This window comes from Strix uralensis, chromosome 1 (genome assembly GCF_047716275.1).
Source record: "Strix uralensis isolate ZFMK-TIS-50842 chromosome 1, bStrUra1, whole genome shotgun sequence".
NCBI lineage: Eukaryota > Metazoa > Chordata > Aves > Strigiformes > Strigidae > Strix > Strix uralensis.
Window position 1 is genome coordinate 150206440 of NC_133972.1, and position 17626 is coordinate 150224065.

At 43.2% G+C, this 17626-nt stretch overlaps 1 protein-coding gene across 1 annotated transcript in view; it reads left to right on the forward strand.

The window, feature by feature from the left end:
- Positions 1–2389: 2389 nt before the first annotated feature.
- Positions 2390–17626, forward strand: part of MATN2 (matrilin 2) — a 76528-nt gene continuing 61291 nt past the window's right edge. Inside the window, exons 1-2 of the mRNA XM_074885096.1 lie at positions 2390–2454; positions 11879–12047. Coding sequence (XP_074741197.1) covers positions 11915–12047 — 133 coding nt within the window. The 5' untranslated portion in view covers positions 2390–2454; positions 11879–11914. The remainder of the gene's footprint in view (positions 2455–11878; positions 12048–17626) is intronic.

Below are 17626 nucleotides of genomic sequence, written 5' to 3' on the forward strand. Positions count from 1 at the left end.
GCCAGGAAAGGAAAGAAGAGACTCAGAAAGCCTCTGGTATCCAGCTAGTGATCTTCAAGAAGCTTAATAATTGCCTGCAGATCAAAGCACGGCTTAATAGAAACCTTCAGTTTTTTCTAACTTAACATCTTCCAACTTTCCTCTACCCATCCTCCCAAATGTTGACAGACTGAACAATGTCTCTCCCAAATCGAAAAGTCACACTGTGGGAGTGGAGGACAGAAGCTCATCATTTGAGGAAGGACAAGTGGCAAAGAGGCAATAAGACTCTGTAATGTGGAAAACACACAGAACTTCTGGGACAGTATTAAATAAATAGCAAAGTTGATTAATAAAGTCAAGTAAAAATCCCCTAATCTTCTGAGCTGTTTATGAAACAAATAGATGCCTTACTGTGCTGACTCACTGCCATCATACCCCCTCCTCTGATCTCCAGCTGGGATACCTTCTGTGTTCAACAGCAGCAGGCTGCACGGCCTCTGGGAAGAGGTAGTGTTGGGACTTCTTATGCATAAATTGGAGCTGAAGCCACCAAGCTGAGCCTCTGGGCTCTCACATCATCTTCTCACCACACTACTTCCTCTCCTGCCTTTTGTTGTCCTCTGGCAACTCAGCTGGTGCCTCAAGCCACAGCAAGTGAAATCTTCAGGGGTACAGATGCTATATCTTGAGATGACGGAGCATTACCTGGGACCATGTCTGGGGCCTTGTCCTATGCTACAGTACAAGGGATGAAACAGAATGGCCTAACTGTTCTGCACTTGGCTCTGCTGGGTTTGCTGTAATGTCTATCAGTGTTCATCTGCCTTTTTAATTTTTCCCTTTCCTCTGGCTACAGCAGAGGTTCAGGAGCCAGTGCTCAGAATGAAAGATGGGGTGAGTACGGCCCCTTTCAGTTTGAGATTTGCTCATCGTTTATACCCCCCTTTTTAGGGATTAGATTTCGTACACTCACCTCACAGACAATTAATTGTGCCTTACAAAACTTACCCAAATCAGCTCTGATGATTTCCAAAGTTGCTCACCACCCCAGCAACTCTGAGGGGTACAGATTCCCTCTCCCAGACCCCGCTGACACCTGATGCACCGGAATTGGTGTGGCTTGGTGATTTTGTCCCTTTCTTGTTGGACGTGACAGTAAGCCCTGCTCACCTCTGCCGTTTGGAATGGCTTTCACGTTTGTTTTTTTCCAGGAAACAGAAATTGCCATTGCTTTGGAACAAAGCAGGAATTTTATTTTTTCTTCTTCATACATAATAAAACCGTAAGTGTTGATATAAACCCCACACTCCACACTCAGCTTTTTCCACCTGGACTATTGACCGCGCCACTGCCGTGACAGCTGAGAAACGACAGTCCCTTCTACCTGTCCCATTTATTTCACGCCTCCCCCGGCGTTTTCGCTGACGGGGGCTCCCACAGGCTCGCCGCTGTGGCAGACACCGCATGATTCACCAGGGACTGTTTGCCTTGGCCCGGAGGTCCTCCGCGCGGGGAATGGGATTTCCATTCCCCGACTTTTCCCTTGGTCGACTTCCCTGGAAGGGAGCGCGGGCCCGGCCCGGGGAGCACGGCGCTGGCCGGGGAAGGATGCCGCCGGCCCGCCGCGGGGCCGCCAGACCAAAACCACGCCGCTTTCCTCTAGCGGGGACCCCACGGCCCTCTCCTGCGGGCAGAAGCCGCTCGGCCGGGGCAGGCCCTCCCCCTCGGGGCTGCAGGAGCTCCCCTCGCCGCCCCCCCGCAGCGCAGGGCCAGGTCTGACAGGGAGGAACCGGCGGCGGGGCCGGGTTGCGCGGCGGGCGTGAGGCCGAGATGGGGCCACAGCAGCCGGGAGCCCGGCGGGGCCGGGACCCCGGCGGCGCCGGCAGCCCGCGTCCCTGACGGGAAGGAGCGGGTCCCGCGTCCCTCGGGGGGCAGGCGGGAAGGCGTGAGGCCGAGGGTCCGTGTCCCGTGAGGGCCGTCGATCCCCCTTCTTCCCTCACGGCAGGCGGGAGGGAGCGGGAGGACAGCCCGCGTGTCTCCCGCGGGACAGGCGGGAAGGAGCGGGACCCCGTCCCTTACACGGGGCAGGCGGGCGGGAGCGGGGCGAGAGCCCGTGTCCCTCACGGGGCAGGCGGGAAGGAGCGGGACCGCGTCCCTGACGGCGGAGGTGGCTGAGGAGAGAGGGGCTCGGCCACCCGCGGCTGCCTCCCGGGGAAGAGCCAGCTCCGGAGGCCTGGTCAGCGCGGCCGGTGTCTCCCCAGCGGGACCCCCCCTTTCCCTCCCCTCAGGACGGCCGAGCTCGGGGACGGGGCTGGCGGGAGGCGGCAGCTCCCCTCAGCCCGCGGCGCTCCCGGGGGGGGCGGGGGGGGAGCGCCGTCCGGGGCCGCGCCGAGGGGGGAGGAGGCTCCCGCGCTCGCTCCCGCCCGCCGCCGCTGCCCGCCGCCGAGCGGAGTGGCCCCGCCAGCCCCTCAGGTAAGCTCGGCTCTGCCGCCCGCGCTGCCCTGCCCCGCCTCGCCTCTCCCGCCCGCCCGGCGGGGCCGCGGCGCCCCGCCCGGCAGCTCCGGCAACCCCGCTGCCTCCCGCGCCGCCCGGCGGGGCTCGGCATCGCTGACACCGCCGGGGCACGGCACAGCCCCGGTCCCCCCCGCCCAGCGGCCCCGGCTCGGCGGAGGGACGGTCCTGCCCCGCGGCGGCGGTGCCCCGGGAGCCCCTCCGGGTGAGGAGGCGGCCGGAGAGGGCCCGGCGGCCGGCGGGGGCTGCAGCGCGGGCGGCAGGGGCCTGGCGGGGAGCGGGAGGCCGAGGCGAGGGGCCGGGGCTGGGGTAGGTGCTCGCTTACGGGGTCCTGCCGGAGCGGTTTGCTGCTCGTGTTCCAGCCGCAGGAGCAATGTTCCCCTTTCCTTTGGGCTGCCTGGGTCTGAGCATACACTCTCTTCCCCGTGCATGCTTCGGTAACTCATTTAACAGTGTATGTGCTGTAAGCAAGAAACCCACTATATTTTAAAGTCAGTGCAGAGGCTGAGCCAAACTTCACCTAGAAACATTTGTTAGTGAGTAGCCTGCAGGTGTCTACCAGCTTCCAGCAGGACAGGATGCGGTTTATCCCCGGGCAGTGGGTACAGCCCTGCAGGTAGCTCTGCACTGAGCGGTCACCTCGGACATGCGGCGGGGGCTGCCGGGCTTCCTGAGAGCAGTGTGTTTGCTGGAGGTGGAAGGAGCAGGGGACGGTTTGCTGCATGTTATATACTTACCCTGGAAACCCAACCTAGATGGTGCTCTTTAATCTTATAAAAATTGTTGTGGCATCTTTAATGGCCACATATTCCTGTTTCAGAAGGCAGTCCTTTCCGTGTCAGACTAGCTGCTGTCACTGCTTAACCGTGGTTTAGTGCTGACTGAGAGGGAAGAATGCAACCTACTGATTTATGAATACTTCGTAATGCTTGGGTTTTCTTTTGGGGCCATTATTCAAGGGGTGTATGATCCTGACTGAGGTCTGAAAAGGTGACATGCTGTGTTGCGTGTTACAGCTGTGCTACTGTCAGGCAGCAGACTACTTCAGAAGAAATTATCATACTGAATCCCATCATAACTTCTCCTTAAATCAAGAGCTGAATAAAATACACATACGGCTTTTCCATAAGATCCTACAAAATCAACAAAATAATTTTTGAATTATACACTTTTCATATAGATGTGTCAGCTTTAAGCACCGGAGTTTTTAAACTTTTCCTCGTGTACTGTATATCACTATGAGTATAATTATATTCATCAAATTAAATTTGATTTATTTTATATCTTAAGAAAATGTGGCACTCAATTACAAAAGGGTGCAGCTAAGATTCTCAGTCTTGCACTCAGTATTCACACCTAATTACTTTACATGAGTCTTTCCATTGACTTCACTGGGATTTCTCACAAACAAACTAATGCACACTCTAGTGTTTATGAACTGGGACCCTGGGACCCAGCTGTAATAGCAAAAGATGTTTTAGTACAGGCAAACTAAGGAAAGGCTAATCAGATCTAAATACTCTCCTGTGACTTATAAACTTAACTCCATGGGAGGGTAAAACACTGAGCACTGCTATTTAATTATAATCTGGACATCATTAACAAGCTCCTTTTATAAAGCGTACTCATTGTGAGATCGTGTTTTCATTATGAGCAAGGAGTGTTTGGAACGGAGAGGTTTTAATCCCCAAATTACTGTTTTACACTGGTGCTGGTACTGAGGTCAGTGTGGGTTTGCAAATAAGTTTCAGAACTATTCTTTTAAAAAAAAAAAAAAAGTGCCTTTCTGTTTGGAATTAACAGTCTGTTATGGTTTGTGACTGTACTTCATAGAGACAAAACTAAGCAGCCCACATATGTATTATATGTCATATAATATATGCTTTCATATAAATACCTACTCTTCATGGTAAAAGTGAAGTTTCTCAATTTTTCCATACTATTCTTCTGGGAACATTGTGGAAACTCTGATGTCTAGATCAGATTCAGAACCAGAAAGTGCAGAGAGTCTTCCCCAAAAGAACAAGATAATGAAAAGGTCTATTGTCCAAGTGGCAACTGAAGAAAATCATAACACGGAGATTGATGCTGTCATAAAATAAGAATTCCCACTGCTAAAGCTTGCTGTCTGACCACTGGAAACTATGCTGAGTAAACCATACTATGGGTGCACTGTTCTACAGCATCACCATTAACTTTTATATGGTGAGTTTCTGAGATTATTGAAATGGTCGTCAGCTGCTGTTCTGAGCAGGGGTTGGACCTGATGACCTGCAGAGGTCCTTTCTGACCTAAATTATTCTGTGATTTACTAGTTATTATTTTTACAACAGTGGTACCAGGAAGCCTATATGTGATTTAGATGAATGACTTAAAAATAACTAATAGATCCCTTAAAGTTCTTTCTTTCCTTAGAGTTGTAGAAAATTAAATTATACATGTAGTACATATACTCTAAGACCTTTAGATGGCTGAGTCCATTGCATAAAAGTCCTACCATGATATTTATACCTCACAATTAAATGTAATGCTGATCTTTGCTCTTTCTGATATGCTCTATGTTTTGGTGTGTATACTCATCACAACGTGTGTGTGCTTATCTGACCTCTGTGCTTGGACAGGCAAGTTGTTCTTGCCCCATCCCCAATGCTCTTCTGATGGCTTCCAGAAAGCACTTGCCCTCCCATATCCTGTAGCACCTTCAGCTGCACTCTGTGTATGGGTACTCATGTACAGTGTTTGGCTTGTGAGAATATTTGGCTGACTACCAAATATCATTCACTTCCCTTCTAGAAACTGCTCTATGATGTATTTTGGGTCTTCCCTTTACTGTTTCAAAATCTGAGTTAATTTAGTCCCCTGTCACATTTGATTTTATTAGTCCAAGATACAACTCAGCTGTGGGCATGTGTAGCAGCAGTCAGAATAATTAAGTACTGATGGAGTTTGTTTCAGCTGCAGCCCAATTGCTATACAAGGCAGGGGGATCTCTCAGTACAGAGAGCACTGGAATATCCTATTAGCTGCTGAGGTAGGCATTCATGCTGGGCAAGGACTATGTGAACACATAGGAAACAAATCTGGGAGACTTTGTGAATCTGTGGTTGTCATCCTGTCCCCATCACTATGCAGACATGTCTGGAACAGGCAAATTGCCATCACATGCTAGGATCATGCCCTTCTGCAGACATAAACCAACGTGTGGTCCTAAAACTTCCTGTCAGGAAGTAGACCTTCATGGACCCATGCAATGAATTTGTCCCAGTCTTCTTGTGCTGGAGTACATAACTTCTGGTCCTAAACCCACTGCAGATTTGGGTTACTCTTACTGTCTGGACATTCATTATTTTAGATTGATAAAAGACTGATGTTGTCAAGTCAACAATTAGTTTTGTTATTGTGGTGGCTTGCTGTACTACTATGAAAGCTGTTTGTATTTGGGTTGTCTGTCTCCAGATACAACTGAATGACTAATTGACTTTTAGATAATGAGTTTCCCAGATTCATCTAATACTACTGACAGCATGAATAGCCAAAGTTAGGTTCTTAAAAGGAGCTGAAGAAGGTGTTAACAAGGAAGTACCACTCTGCTGCTTTTCAGGACTTGGTGCAGTGGTGGGTAGGTTCATGTGCATGTAGTGCCTGCCCTTAGGGTTGAGGAGCAGGTGAGGAATTTACAAATTTAGAGCACCTGCAGCCTACTTTCTTCTTCATGGTTTACTGTATTGGTGAGACGCAGTTGACAACTGTGATTTAGGGGAGTTTTACCTGTCCTGTGATGCTGAGCCTAGTGAAGCCCTTCTTGTGCAGGAGTGAGTCACAGAAAATCCAGTGCATCATTTGGTGGAACAGCATGACAATTGAGTGCTCCTTTGTAAGGGTGAAGGCAAGATGTTGCTTCTTGCTGATGTGCTAAATACCGTGCTCCTGATTGTGGCCCGCTGTCCCCACGTGACACCTGCATAGCTAGTGACAGATACAGTGTTGGACTCTGGAGCTCTATAACTGTTTTTCAGAACTGGAAAATGCCTGTGGCAGCAACTGCTCCAGAAAGACAGAGGAAGTTATTAATACTCCATGTTCTGATACCCATGCCACACACAGTGATTTTAATGAGTAATGGACTAGTAATGCATATGCTGGTTTATGGATAGTGAAGTACTTTGGAACATGCTGCAACTGATAGTTAACAGGGCTTTACAGTGCCTGCTGTACTTAATTTTTTTAATTTCTGAGGTGATGGGATTGAGAATGAGATATTTTGTGGCTTTCATGTAATAAGAGCTCATTGGTTTTCCAAGTATTTCACTGTGCTTGCAAACTTGGGGACACAGACTCTGATTTTATTGACTTGGATCTCTTGCAGTTCCTTTAACTTCAGTAAAAGCTTTTGATTTGATCGCAGTTTCCTGTTATCTTAGAAATGGGTAGATAATGAGGGGTGCTGAAAGAACTTCAGAATGTTTTACCTTTTATGCGCTTACATTCCTTGTAACTTAAAAACACTGAAGTTAGGTCTTCTGGCAGCTTAATGAAAGTAAATGGCTGTCTCTTTTAACTATCAAACAAGACAAGCTGAAGGCAGCCTCTCTGGTGGTAATAGCTGCTGCCTCTGGTGCTTTTTTTGCCTTCCCTTTCCTTCCCATCTATGATGAGAAATTATATAGGGATCAAGAGAGGGGATATTATCTGCAGTTACTAAAGGTGTCAATGTTTCAGGTAACTGCTGAGAATTTCCCCTCCTGTGCATTGTGCCAGTTTTGGTGGCAGCTGAAGAAGGTGGAGAGGTAGGGGTTTGTGGAGTTCATATTTCTGATTTAGCCTTGGAAGGGAACTTGTACTGCAAGATAAGGAAGAAGACCACCCAGAGGAGCAGGAGGCATGAGCTGACACATATTACTACCCTGGTTTTCCAATTTCTTTTTCAGCATCATCTGCCCAGCAAAGACAGATACATTTTTAAGGTACCTGAATGAAAAAAAGGTGGCCTTCCAGACTAATGGAAGGGTTTCCTGATTCTGTGAAAGAAATTTCCCTGAAGTGCAGTAAGAGACGGAAGGGCACTGACTTCAGCATTGAGCCACAGAGCATCTCTTCTCCCTTGACATTATTTAAGAGTTATCACAGTGAAGAGGACAAATCTTAATAACATGCACTGTGCAGTGGAGAAGGTCATTGATTTATCATCAGTGACACTGAATATTCAGTAGTGTCTCTGCCCAAAACAGTCATCAATCCCTTATGAGGAGGCTTCCATGGAAAGATATTTGAAAGGGTAGAAACAGGCTTGTGGTGTTTGCGTGCTGTCCAGCAAAGGAAAAGGTTATTTTAAAGATGAAGTCACAATTTCATTTTTCAGCATTCTTACACTGTAGTTCATGAAAATTGAAAATCCATAGCAGCACATGAGAAAAAATATTCTCTTGCATGGGTGTATGGCTAAGCAAGCACAGGTAAAATTGATAAGAAAACACCATGGAAATATTTAGCTCTTGACTTGCAGCCAGTTAGGGAGCAAGGGAAGCCTGAAAAGAACAAGAGATCCTGTCTATTTACTTGCCATCTTCTAGGAGATTCTCCCCCTTTATACCAAACTTCTTCAAGATAGCCGTAGCTATTGCAAGTAGCCCTCGTCAAATTGTACCTCTGTGAGCAGCAGTTGCCTGTTCTCTGTTAGGAGCTTCTTCACATATCTAGCAGAGTGGTGTGCTGCACTGACTGCTCCAAGGTTGCTGTGAAAACCCTGCATAGGACCCTCTTCTTCCTCTCTCCATGGGTAGAAGAACGGAGCAGTGCAAGCCGGTGCATCTGGTGCCCAACCTGGTTAAGGCCCACGTGTTGTCACACCTTCTCTTGGTGTCTTTTGCTTTTGAGGTGTTTGGGATGTTTGTCATACAGTGACTTGGTCTTGGGTCTGACCAGGGAAGTTGGCTCCCAATGGTATAATGCTGAATACTCCTGCTGTGACAGCTGGAATTGAAGTGCTTGAAACATATTTTCCAGGTAGCCACAGAAACATGTGCTTGTAAGTTTTGTGCTTTGGGAATGTGTTCTCAGCTGGTAGGTTAGCCGGCAATGTGAAGATACAAAGAGCTGTGCCAGCAGCCTGGCTTAGCCTGCTGGGAAAATGAGGTGTTAAATACCAAATGTGGTGCACTAAGCACCATCCAACTTCTAGAGAGAGGACAGGGGACCTTGCAGAAGACCCAGAAAATAAAGAGAACCATGGGACAACTGTGCGGAGAAGCCGTGCAGCCACAATACAAACTGGTCATGTAAAAATGCAAGCAGCAGTGAACACAAATATGTACCTGGAACTAGAGCAAAGAACACAAGTCCAGACTCTCATGACCTCAGGAAAGCAGCACAGAAGCTTTCAGTGTGAATGAAAAGGTGGCAGCAGGCTTGGATCAGTGGCATCTGTTATCACATAGACAGCCTTTGGCTTTGGGAACTTGTTTGGGTTTGTTGTTTTTTTTTCCTCATTGAAAATTGATGCAATTTCATGTTAATTTTGATTTTAGATTAACTTATATATCAAAATTTGTAAGATGGGGCAACTAAAGCTCTCATCTGTTAAGCATTGTTTTCGTTTGAAACAGTATTTTAAAACACTGTGAGGAAAGGAGTGTGTTGATAATAGATCTTTCTTTTTTTAACGAGAATTGGCTCTTTTTTGGTGGAACTGTAAGCAGGCTTGTTTTCTGGTTATCAGGCTGGTAAAGATATTAAGATCTAAGGTTTCTGAATCAAAATGAGATACTGTTGAACAATAGAAGTGATCTTAAGTTTGAATAAAAAGATCCCCAGAAAACTAGGCACTGTTATTCAATGCTCCTGTTGCTTTAGTACCCCCAACCTTACTTTTCAAAGGGACTGGTAAAATCACACAAAACTGAAAATGTACGGCTTTAATATGTTTCAGAATTCAGGGACAGCTATAAATGATTACACAGGCATTTCGGTTTATGTGGTCAGCAAATATGAGATTTGCATGCTGTATAAACATTTTCCTAACAGAATTCAAACACTTAAAATCACAGCAAACAAACACTTTTTTTTTTTTTTTTTTTTTTCTCTTATTTCTGAAGTTGCCTGGGGACAGTTGTGAGCCTAGTGAATTTGAAATTGCAACCACGTATCAACAATTGCTACAAAGGTATAAAATATGTTAAGTGCCAGAATGTAAGAGGGTTTAGTTTGGGGTACTTTGCAGAGCTGGTAGGACTGTACTGAGTCACTTCTTTACCACAGTTTCCTTTGGCATCATGCTGTTACTGAATGGTTCAGCAGCATGTTGTGAAGGTGCTCTGCCACAGTATCCTTGGTTCTCCATTAGTGTGCCATCAGGAACTGGTAAAATGGCTTTACGTAGAGATTAGCCCAATCTTCACAGCTGTTTAGGATGGATAGAAAGGAGTTAGGCCACTGGTAACTGGATAACAGCCAGATAGCCCTCTTGAACAAGCTTTTCATGCCTGGTTCCTGTGACAGCCTTGTAAGGAGCATATTTCTGTATGCTCCTTAGCTCTCTAAACATGGCTTCTGTGCTAGAACTGGCATGTACCCTTGAGGTCCTGTTGCCTTGTGTGCTGAAGGAACAGGCTGGAGAGAGAGGAGGCTCCCTTGCACAGCCCTGTGTTTGTTGACAATGTTCTAAGGAGTGAGGAGACAATGTGGGAGAAGTTTTCATCGGTAATCGCCAGCAGTAACAACTGTAGCCTCCAGCAAAATTTGTCCTGTTTTCAGTGGTGTGCTATTTGCAGTGTCCATCTGTTTCTGACTAGAGCACTGGAAATACTCTACCAATAATACCATTCAGTTGTCCATGCTGCTAGGGCTCCAAAAATTTAATTTTTTGTGGCCACTATTATAAACACTGACTATTTACACCTCTTTCCTGGTTTGAATGTCCTTAAATCACGTATTGCCTGTTACTGGATAGTATTGAACATTTAAGCAGGGCTGAGCATTTTGAGTGCAAATACTCAGTTCATTTTGCTCTCTGGCATATACACCAAAACGTGTTCGCATGTGGGGATGCTGACTAGGATACACAGAAGGAAAAATAGATTGATAGATAGAAAAATTGATCAATGTGTAATGGCTGTGCAGGACAGATTGAAGAATAATGTATAAAATCTCTTTTTTAGAGAAAATATTTACTCAGAATGTTCTTTTCTGCCAGTGGGAATGATTACACAGCCATTCCCATCATGGTGGGAAAGAAACCAATTTTCTTTCTGAACTGGGGCATTTAGTTGCCTTCTCTTACAGACCTGTGGTGCTCTCTATCTGCTTATCAGGTTTAGGACCCTATTAAAATTGTTTTCAACATCATAATTACTTAACCAAGAATTACTGTTAAAATTTGCACTGCTTCTAAAGTTTCCACTCAGATTCAGGTAGAACAGTTCTTCGCTGTGAAAGTGGGTAGTTTTATCCATCTCTTGCACACCTAGAGGAGCTCTTGACTAAGCTTCATCATATCACCAGATCGAAGGCTGACTCTAGCTCCTGTGAGATGCTCTCTCCACAACCCACAACAATAAAGTTTTGAGGGAAGGTAGAAGGAATTTCCATCTGAGGAAGCCCACCAACAGGGAACATGGCCAGAAGATGAGCCTCTGACATGTCTTACCTGTCTGTTTGTGGGCAGAGTCAGCCATGGCTTTTGATGATGCCTTAACATACTCCTTGGCAGGAATCATCTCTTAGTGTAGGAATTTTTCCTGTCAGCTATTCTGTTTGACAAAATTTCCTCATAACCTATGGCAAGCTCATTGCCAGTCCTCAGAAGTCTCCTTCAGTAAACAAGATTAATTCTGCACTGTTATCTTCATGCGAGCAGCCACAGACAGTCTTCTGAAAAGGAAGCATGAGCTGTTGCCAGTTTTCATTTACAGTTGCTGTTTCTGGAATATATTCCCCCCTCTTGTTTTAATTCTTCAAGTATTTCTGAAGTGAGTATCCCTCAGACTGCAAGAACCATTAAACTTTTGAAAAAATGCAACTGAGTGCTGAGTAAAATAATGAAAATACATTTGTGCCCTCCTCAAACCTGTTTATTCTGACAGGCTGACTGAAACAAAGCTCCTTTCCTTGCTTTAAAAATACTTGATTATTATGAATAATTGTAAAAGTCAATACATTTTAGATGTTAACTATGAACTTCAACTAACAATACTTATAAACACTATGCAGGGTCTGCTAACTGCTACTTTATTATGTAGATCTTCTTTCTTGAAGGTCTAGGTATTATTCCATGCCAGTATATCTCCATGTTTGCATGGGATGGAAGGAAAGTGATGTAGCTGGGTGGCTGACATGATTACAGTGTATCTTTTTGTGTAATTAAAGAGCTCATCTTTCTCCTTTATTATAGTTTCACATCCTTGAATATCCCTCTCCTTCTTGGAAGATGAAGAAAATGATTGCATGCTTCTTTCTGCTATTTGGACACGCTCTGCTTTCCACTGTATCTGTCATGGCAAAAGATCTCCCTGGAGGACGTTTCACTCGAAGAAGGGATGTTAACTCACAATCTCTACTAGGTAAGTTACAAAAAAAACTCCAACAAACCCAAACACCACTACCAAAAGCCATCTCAAATACAAATGATAAAAGGCATGAGCAACTGGCCAAGCCTCGGCTGAGCTAGTTTGTAATAAAAAGGAGATTGCTGTTTACAAGGAGGAATATGAGAAAGTTTGTTGACCAGTTAGCAGCTGTTGAAAGAAGATGTTTACTTTTGGGGTACTAGATCTACTTTATGTAAGTGGTATGAAATAAATATTTGCTACAGGACTATTGTCTTGGAAAAAAGACCTTATTTTCACTGTTTAGAGAAAACACATATTGGTCCATGGAGTCAAAGCTGCCTTTTACCATGCCAGCAAATTTTAGCTGTCTATGTGTATGTGCTCTGCATAAGGACGATTGAATGGGAATGGAAATGAGGCTTGTCATTACATTACTTGATGCTTATCCCTTCATTTTGTCAGGTTAATTTTATTTATAATGAGTAGCTCATTTTTCCTCTTTTGCCAAAAATCTGAGGACAGGATCTAACACTTCTAGCTTGTGACTGTCATATTTTAAAACATAAGGTTCATCTCTCTTGTTGATCACTGCCTGTACATCATCAGGCAGTTTGCTGGTCAACTTTTTCATCTGCTAACAGTTCATGGCTTAGAATCATTTTCTTTTGCTCATTGTTTAAAGTAATTGTCAGATTATGAAAACATAGTATGGATGGGGTTTGGACACAGCCCATCATTAGGGATTCATGATACACATCAGTAGTAGATCTAATCAGATGTATTTCTCCAGCCACTGGGAGATGTTAAGTAGCCTACCTCCCCATAAAGGTCACCTAACCTCTAGGGGTGAATATGAGGAATGTGAAATGTCCTGCAGAAGATGTATTGGGAAGAAATAAGAAAGCAAGCTAGAACATGGGAGAATGGGTGACAGAGAGGGGAGCACCAAGTTTTATCAGTGAAACTCTTCTCCAGACAAAACATAATCCTTTAAATATGTAAAATTCCATAAAGTAACATGCACAACCTGTCCTTTGTTAACTTAAACCCATTTGTTTTCAATTCCTATAGAACAAATTTAAGCCAAATGACAACAGATTTCCCTTTCTTACTCACCTTTCTCAAAATTAATAGATGTGGTCTTGAGACACTTGGGGTTCTGCAACTAAAGGCTGAAAACCACAGCTCTGGAGATCTAGTCCACCAAGAAACATGGATGTGGAACAGCAAAGAGAAATACCCACATTCAGACCTTACTCAGGAAGACTCTCAAACTTTCTTAAATACTAAATTCTAAAATGTGATTAAATAGCAGCCCCTCCTGAATATTTTAGGGTCCCCAGCAAATAACCTAAGTGAGCTTATTACTTTAAGAAATAATATACCTGTCTCTTTAGAAAATTAACAAAATAGCAAAGTGTTATCTGGAGAAACTAAAAGGTGTCACATTTCTCAGCTTGCCTTTTTTCCCCGTGATGTTTAAAATTGCTTTTATAGCCTCTTTTTTCATATTTTAAATAGTGGAAAATGTATTAAAATAATTAGCACTTGATATAAATCAAAATGTATAGATTAAATTATTTCTTTCTTCTTTCAAAAGCCATCCAATTTTTGGTCCCTGCATTTGGGGTATTCTGGGTCCCTGTTCAGTTTGTCATGTGCAGGATGCAAACGGTTCTGGCAGCTCTGGCTGAAAGAACCTTTTCAAGACATTAAATGATGCAAGAAACTTGGGACATTCTCTGGTCCAGCCCATAAAAGTACGTGGCAGTTTGGAGTCAGACTCTTGGGCCTTGCATTCTGTTACAATAAATTAGGTCACCTGCTTCAGATTCAGCAGTGCATATAAACAGTGGCACGGTTAAAACGTGCCTCCCTGTAAAGAACAGAATGTGTAAAATGCATGCCACTCTGCTGGAAAGCTGTAGCATTCCTTAAATGACATGAGAAAGAATGGGGCCAGACCATGATCTCAGTGACATCAAGTCTATTGACTTAATAAAATCATTCCAAAATTACGCAATTTACGTGCATTAGAAACTGTCCCATTCTATATAATATGTATATTATAAATAGTAGTGGCGATGACAATTGCTGCTGTTGTGGAAAGATGTGGTTGGCAGGCAAAAGTGAGCAATATAGCTGCAAAGAACCAACAGATACCTGGAAAAGTAATAAAAGTTCATGCTGGGTTTTTTTGGGGGCCTTTTTTGGGTGTCTGTGTTTTGAGGACTAAAATGAAGGATTATGCTATGTAAATATTAGTAGCATTAAAATAATTTTATTCCTTTTTACTTCATTTTGCCATTTTTAAAACAAAAGTGTACTGCTGTGATGACTATTTACTGGTAAAATACTAGTAGTGTCCATGTACAGAAGTTAAAGTCCTTGGTCCAGAAAACTGACAACATGAATAAGCAAAATGGAATGGATGAAAAATCCTGTGGGATTGTCCATGTAGAGATAAAAGTACTTTGGGATCCAGTTTTAGGAGGATTTAATTTTCTGGCAGCCATGCACTAATACTTCATAGATTTCTTAATTGTCTTGTTAGGGCTAATAGCCTATATGTTTTAATGAAGATTTCAGAAGGAATGAGCTATGTCTTTTCTATGTTTGTGTTATTGCCAGTCTTTCTGCTAAACCTCAATGTGTATTTTTTTTAATTTGTCAGATCTTTGCATTGCTTATTGTTGTTTAAAATTATTATTGCTATAGTTAATAATTTCCATTAAAGATCTGAAATCTTTTGTGCAAGGATCAACTGGACATGAAGTTTTTGGAACAATATGTGTCCCTTGAAAACCAAACTGCTTTGCAGGTTTTCCTGTATTTAAACACTGAATCAAACTTCAAAGTATTTAAAACTTGTCATTTGTGCCAATTTACTTAAATTTGTTAACATTTGCTTAAATCTTTCTTGCAGCATATTAGTTGTAGAACATGTATAGGTGCTTTAGAGATAGAAAATATACATGTATGTCTCATAATAACAGAATTTCTATTAGATTGCTGGAAATATTGTTTTAATGTAGGTGTACTTATGTTTTAAAGGATCATTTCCATAGTCCTGCAAGATCTTGTGAAATAACAGAAAGAAATAGGATGGTCCATTTGTCTTTCCTGTAGCGGAGGGCAGTCTCCTCTCCCCTCATGTGACATATGAACTAAATTTTGCCTTCTCTTTCCCCTCATCAGTAATTTGATCCTGAATATTGGATCTTTGGCCCTATCCTAATTCCTTAAAGTAAATTAATCTTTTATTTTAGAATCTTCCATTTTAAAGGTTTTATCAGAGCTCTGGAGAGTTTTTACTTAGCTCTGACAAAATAATTGCCCCTGCTGAGCACAGCTGCTTTGTTAGATTACACACAGATCACTGAAAGCACAGTTTGCCAGCTTAGCATTGCTTCTTGGATGCTAAAGAAAAGTAGTAATGGAAATATACTTGGATACATGGTTATAAAGATAAAATTATGTCTGTTATATTAGCTAATTCCCTTCAGATATAACTGAAATGGACTTCTGCACCTAAATAGACTGATGAAGAGCTGTATCAGTCATCCAGAGTGGTGATTTCCATACTGTGATTTCAAGGCCACGGTCAGAGGTCCACAGCACCTTTCAGCACGTTCCATGTTCAGAAGCAACATATGCCCAGTCCTTGCAAGATGTAGCTTTTTCGGAGTTTGATGTTGTGAGGTTTTTTGGTGGAGCAGATTTGGGACTTACGCCCTACTGCATCTTAATCATTTATTATAAAACAAAGCAAAGCCAAATTTCAACATTGTGGAAAAAACCCAAGTTTTTGTGTGTTTTTTTTCTTGGTGAACTCTTGTAAACTGGGCATGTATTTCATGTCACATGGGCATATTTCTTTGCAGAGTTCTGGAAGTGGATGCATGGGAATAATTGAATAAGCTGTAGAATAATATTCTAAGCAATAACATTCCTTCTGTTCATTAGGAATATAAAACATGCACCTACCAGTTTTTGAAAATAACTATGTGAGGAGAAAAGCTAATTTGAGGGGCATTCCTTTAGGTACTACATGATACCAGAAGAAAGAAACTACAGGAGATTAACTGATACTGCACAAATTGAAACAGAGAGGGGAAAGGAGGCCAAGAAGGAAATGTACTTGGCTCCTGTTCAGTAGAAACTGCTGCTAAATGCAAATGTCCCTGTCTGTGTTAGATTATATTTTGCAACAAAATATGTAATGATTTATCTCTTGGTTGTATATATATGATTCCACTAATAATATGAAGGGAAGTAATGTGAAATACACAGAGTGCTCACTAAATTTATGAATCACTCAATAAAGTCAGTTAAAATTATTCCAAACATTCTTATATCCAACCCAGTTCTTAAACTTGTGTGTATGTAACTTTAGGGCTCAAGGACATTATCAGGTTAACCATTCTGGGTTAAATTTTAGCTGCAAATCAGAGAGGAAAATATGTGACAAAAGTGAGTCTGGTCCATGATGCTTCTGTGGAGTGCAGATAAGATTTCTGTTTAGTTTTGGTTGAAGTCATTGTACATGTATACACTCAAAGCTGGCCAGAGATCTCTAAATCCTGCTAATGTGGACTGCTGAGCCAACATGGGATGATAACTGCTGTAAGAAACTCATTCACAGCCTCAGTATAGAATCTTCATAGAATCATAGAACAGTTTGAGTTGGAAGGTATCTTAAATATCAACTAGTTCCAACCCCCCTGCCATGGGCAGGGACACCTTCCACTAGACCAGGTTGCTCAAAGCCCTGTCCAACCTGGCCTTGAACACTTCCAGGGAGGGGGCAGCCACAGATTCTCTAGGCAACTTGGTCCAGTGTCTCACCACCCTCACAGTAAAGAATTTTTTCATAATATCTAATCTAAATCTATCCTTTTTCAGTTTAAAGCCATTACCCCTCATTATATTACTACATGCCCTTGTAAAAAGTCCCTCCCCATCTTTCCTGAAGGCCACTATAAGGTCCCCCCGGAGCCTTCTCTTCTCTAGGCTGAACAACCCCAACTCTCAGCCTGTCCCCATAGGGGAGGTGCTCCAGCCCCCTGATCATTTTTGTGGCCTCCTCTGGAGCTGTTCAAGCAGGTCTATGTCTGTCTGATGCTGGGAGCCCCAGAGCTGGACACAGTACTCCAGGTGGGGTCTCACAAGTGCAGAGTAGAATATGTAGCGTATGTGTGTATGTGTTATTTCTTCACATAGGGGCAACTCTGCCAAGTTTTTTTGTCCTCAGACATGTTAAGTAACTCATTGTAACTGAAGTCTGCATTGCAATTGAAGTCAGAATTGTGTCATAACTACATCATGTGTTTGACATATTGTGCTGGTATAGTATTTGGGAAATCAAAACTATTCCAAGCAGTAGATAAGGGTAGGAAGGGGTTGCAAATTATCTTTTGAATTATCACATATTTAGTTAAAATATAAGCAAAATCCTAACCAAACTTTTATAAGGATACAAGATCATCAAATATGTATCAGTTTAGACTCTCTCTAATCAAAACATAAATTTGCCATATAAATAGAGATGTGTTGTATTTGGAAAGAGAGAAAGCAAAACATTTACAGTC